We start from the raw sequence: 3,037 nt of genomic DNA on the forward strand, positions 1-3,037 counted from the left end.
CTTTAAAGCATCCACACAGCATTTTCGCAGGAAATGCAAATTTTTCTAGTTGTTACTTGTGCTTCACAATAAAATATTTGAAGATAAATAAAGAACGTTTTTTGGAAAACCAAACAAATAAAAACACACACGACATTGACTTGAGAGCAAGCCTGAGGATTTGTGCAATTGTAGCATCCAGCCTGTGAGGGGCAGTAGTGTTTCACCTCTGCCTATTACTAACAAAGAAGAACAAAGCAGAAGTGACCTACGTTTCCGGGGCGCGCGGTGATCGCAACGTTTTGTGGTTGTTGTTTTTATTTTTGTTGTTGTGGTTTTAAGTTTTCAGGAGATAAACATGTATGACCAGGATGAAGGTGAGCTGCACAGCTGTAAAACGTCATTACGTCACATGGTGGATAATTTTATTTGCATTTATTTGGTAATTTTATTAACAGGACGTGACAGAGGAGCTAACCCGTGCTACAGCTAACCATTTTAGTAATTTCTGAGAGAACAAAAGCTAGTATCACTCATCCAAACAAACACCTGTCACACAGGTACGCGTCAGCCTCACGCAGATCACGAGCCTCACCTGATTCGTGTGCTAACATCAGCTAAAAGCAGCGGGGCTTTGTGTGAGCTAACAGGCTAAATGCTGCTAATGCACGAGGACCCTTTATTTAACTTGATTATCGCTGCAGACGTTTACACTCAGCGTTACTGTGACACTACACCCACAAATACTACAATATATAAACAGTACCACAGTATAAAAGCGGACACTTATATTATGTGTAAATTCTGCGGTATAAAAACTGTGTACAATCCGCCATATTTACACAGTATAAACACTGCATAAAGAAAGCTGGACCGTGATCAGAGATTGATCAGCAATGGAAGTAAATGTTGACCACAAGATAATTAACCGATCTATCTTTAAGTTAAAGGTGAGAGGTCATTACCCAGTTTCTCAGGGAGGCAAAGCTACAGGCAGCAGGTCAGTTCATCCTGTCTTCTCCTCCTTTTAACCTGTAAAGGTCATGAAATGAAAGAGATGATGAGAAAAATAGACGTGTGGTGTGCTGAGACACACTAGTCTCCTTAATTACGTAAGGCTGAAGGGCTGCGGTGTTAAAACTACAAAGTGCAGAAGATGGACTACAAAATGTCTTCCTTCATCACAGGTGTTTTACAGGTTGTGATAATGAAAATGTCCCTTCAAAGACAGGACAGGATGTCTGCAGCAGCTCAAAACACTCAGCTGTCTTTATAAATTTCCTGGAATAACTGAAGAGGCTCAGGTTTAGGACTCAAAGACAGGGACAAAGTGTTTTTGCAGTAGACTAACAACACAAGTATTTGTAAGAGATTACTTTCAAGAGCAGAATATTTAAATGAGCCACAATAACAGGATTTGTTCCACAAACTTTAACTCTTAGTAAATAGTGTGTTAAGCAGAGTGTAATAGCTGATTTGATCATTTATGATTCATTGGAATGAGGGGGACGAGAGAATTGTAATCAGCTCAAAGCTGTGAGAGTAGGGCCAAGACTCATCACTTAAGTGTTTCAAAAGCCAAGCTTGGATTTTATGAAACAGTTGTTTGAGCTCACAGGGAGTGTCATCTGTAGTGTGACAAATGAAAGTCTGTCAGACTGCAGCTGTTAATTAGATTCTGTGTGGGCTGGAAAACACTGAACGTTGGATTTAGCCATGTGTCACCTCCATCACTTGTGATCTGACAGTAAATCATCACCATCGTGCGGTCAGCAGTTTGGAATCAGCTCTCTGATGAACCCTGAGGCTCAGTCTTCAGGACCTCTCACAGTTCATATCAACAGAGTTCTCCTGATATCACCAGCTTCAGGCTGTGTGCTGCATGCCTGCACTCAGACAGGAAGTGATGTCATTACACTCGACTCACACAAACAGGAAGTTGACTTAACAGATCAGATGTGTTGCTTCTGATTGATCAGTTTGCGTGATCAGAACCAGTGAATTAAAAACAGAACGATCAATAACTTTCCTGTGAGATTGTCATCTGTTTTTATTGATGTATCTGATCAATTCACCAGTTGTTTAAACTGATCATTAAACTCTATGTGCAGTTATCTGTGAAAAGGAAGTAACCTGAACCGACAATCTGTCATTGATTGATCGGTGAAGCTTCAACGTATGTGTATTGCTCACGTATATTTATTCCTGCTGTCTCTGTCAGATAATCAGTATGATGAAGATGATGATGAGATCACTCCTGACCTGTGGCAGGAAGCGTGCTGGATCGTCATCAGGTAAACTCACCTGTGTGTCCTTGTGGAGATGTAGTGATCATCTGTTCTTACAGGAAAAATATTATGGTGAGTCCACACAAAGCGCGGACCGAATGGCACGTACACGGACCCGCCATCGGTGTTCAAAGCTGACAGCTCAAAGGTCTCTGATGCTGCAGGTGTTTTCTCTCTCTGAACCAGCAGCAAAAGAAGATCAAACTATGTTTCTCGTTTGATAAACATCATTATTAATTCCCTCTGACTTTGGCTAGTTTTCCATCTCAGATCTCTGTTTTTTGCATTATTCACCCAACAGCAATGTTCCCTTTAAACTTCGCGCATGTTAGAGCTGGGCGATAGAACGATAACGATATGTATTGCGAAATAACTTTTTCTCGATAGAAAAATTAAACTATTGCGATAGACCTCGCCGCGCTTGTCCTCTTTAAAAAGAAAAAAAAGAACAGCCAATCCAAATTAAGTAGTAGCAGAGCCGAACCAATCACAGCCGCAGCGTCACGTCACGTGACTTGTTACGTACAGCACAAGTGCCAAGCCGCACATGTGTATTTGTTTGGGAAGCAGCCAGCCACCGTGCCGCTGGGTAATGGAGGAAATGAGTGTGCCGACTAGAGAAAAATCAACCGAGCATGACCGAAGGTTACCGAAGAGACAACAGATGATGGTTCCAATGCTGGAGAGATTGTCGAACGGAAGAGCCATAGAAGTTCCGTAGTGTGAAGGTATTTCGGCTATTTCAAGTCTGACAAAAAACAGAGTAGCGT

At 41.6% G+C, this 3,037-nt stretch overlaps 1 protein-coding gene across 2 annotated transcripts in view; it reads left to right on the top strand.

Annotated features, from left to right (window-relative positions):
- Positions 1 to 214: 214 nt before the first annotated feature.
- polr2b (RNA polymerase II subunit B) overlaps positions 215 to 3,037 on the top strand; it is a 32,594-nt gene continuing 29,771 nt past the window's right edge. The window contains exons 1-2 of one of the 2 annotated variants that reach the window (XM_005719379.1): positions 215 to 356; positions 2,201 to 2,273. In XM_005719379.1, the coding sequence (XP_005719436.1) occupies positions 338 to 356; positions 2,201 to 2,273 (92 nt within the window). In that variant the 5' untranslated portion in view covers positions 215 to 337. The remainder of the gene's footprint in view (positions 357 to 2,200; positions 2,274 to 3,037) is intronic. The other variant, XM_005719380.1, reaches the window with a different exon arrangement.

Source organism: Pundamilia nyererei, unplaced genomic scaffold, assembly GCF_000239375.1.
Source record: "Pundamilia nyererei isolate P.nyererei 1_Seehausen unplaced genomic scaffold, PunNye1.0 scaffold00001, whole genome shotgun sequence".
Taxonomy (NCBI): domain Eukaryota; kingdom Metazoa; phylum Chordata; class Actinopteri; order Cichliformes; family Cichlidae; genus Pundamilia; species Pundamilia nyererei.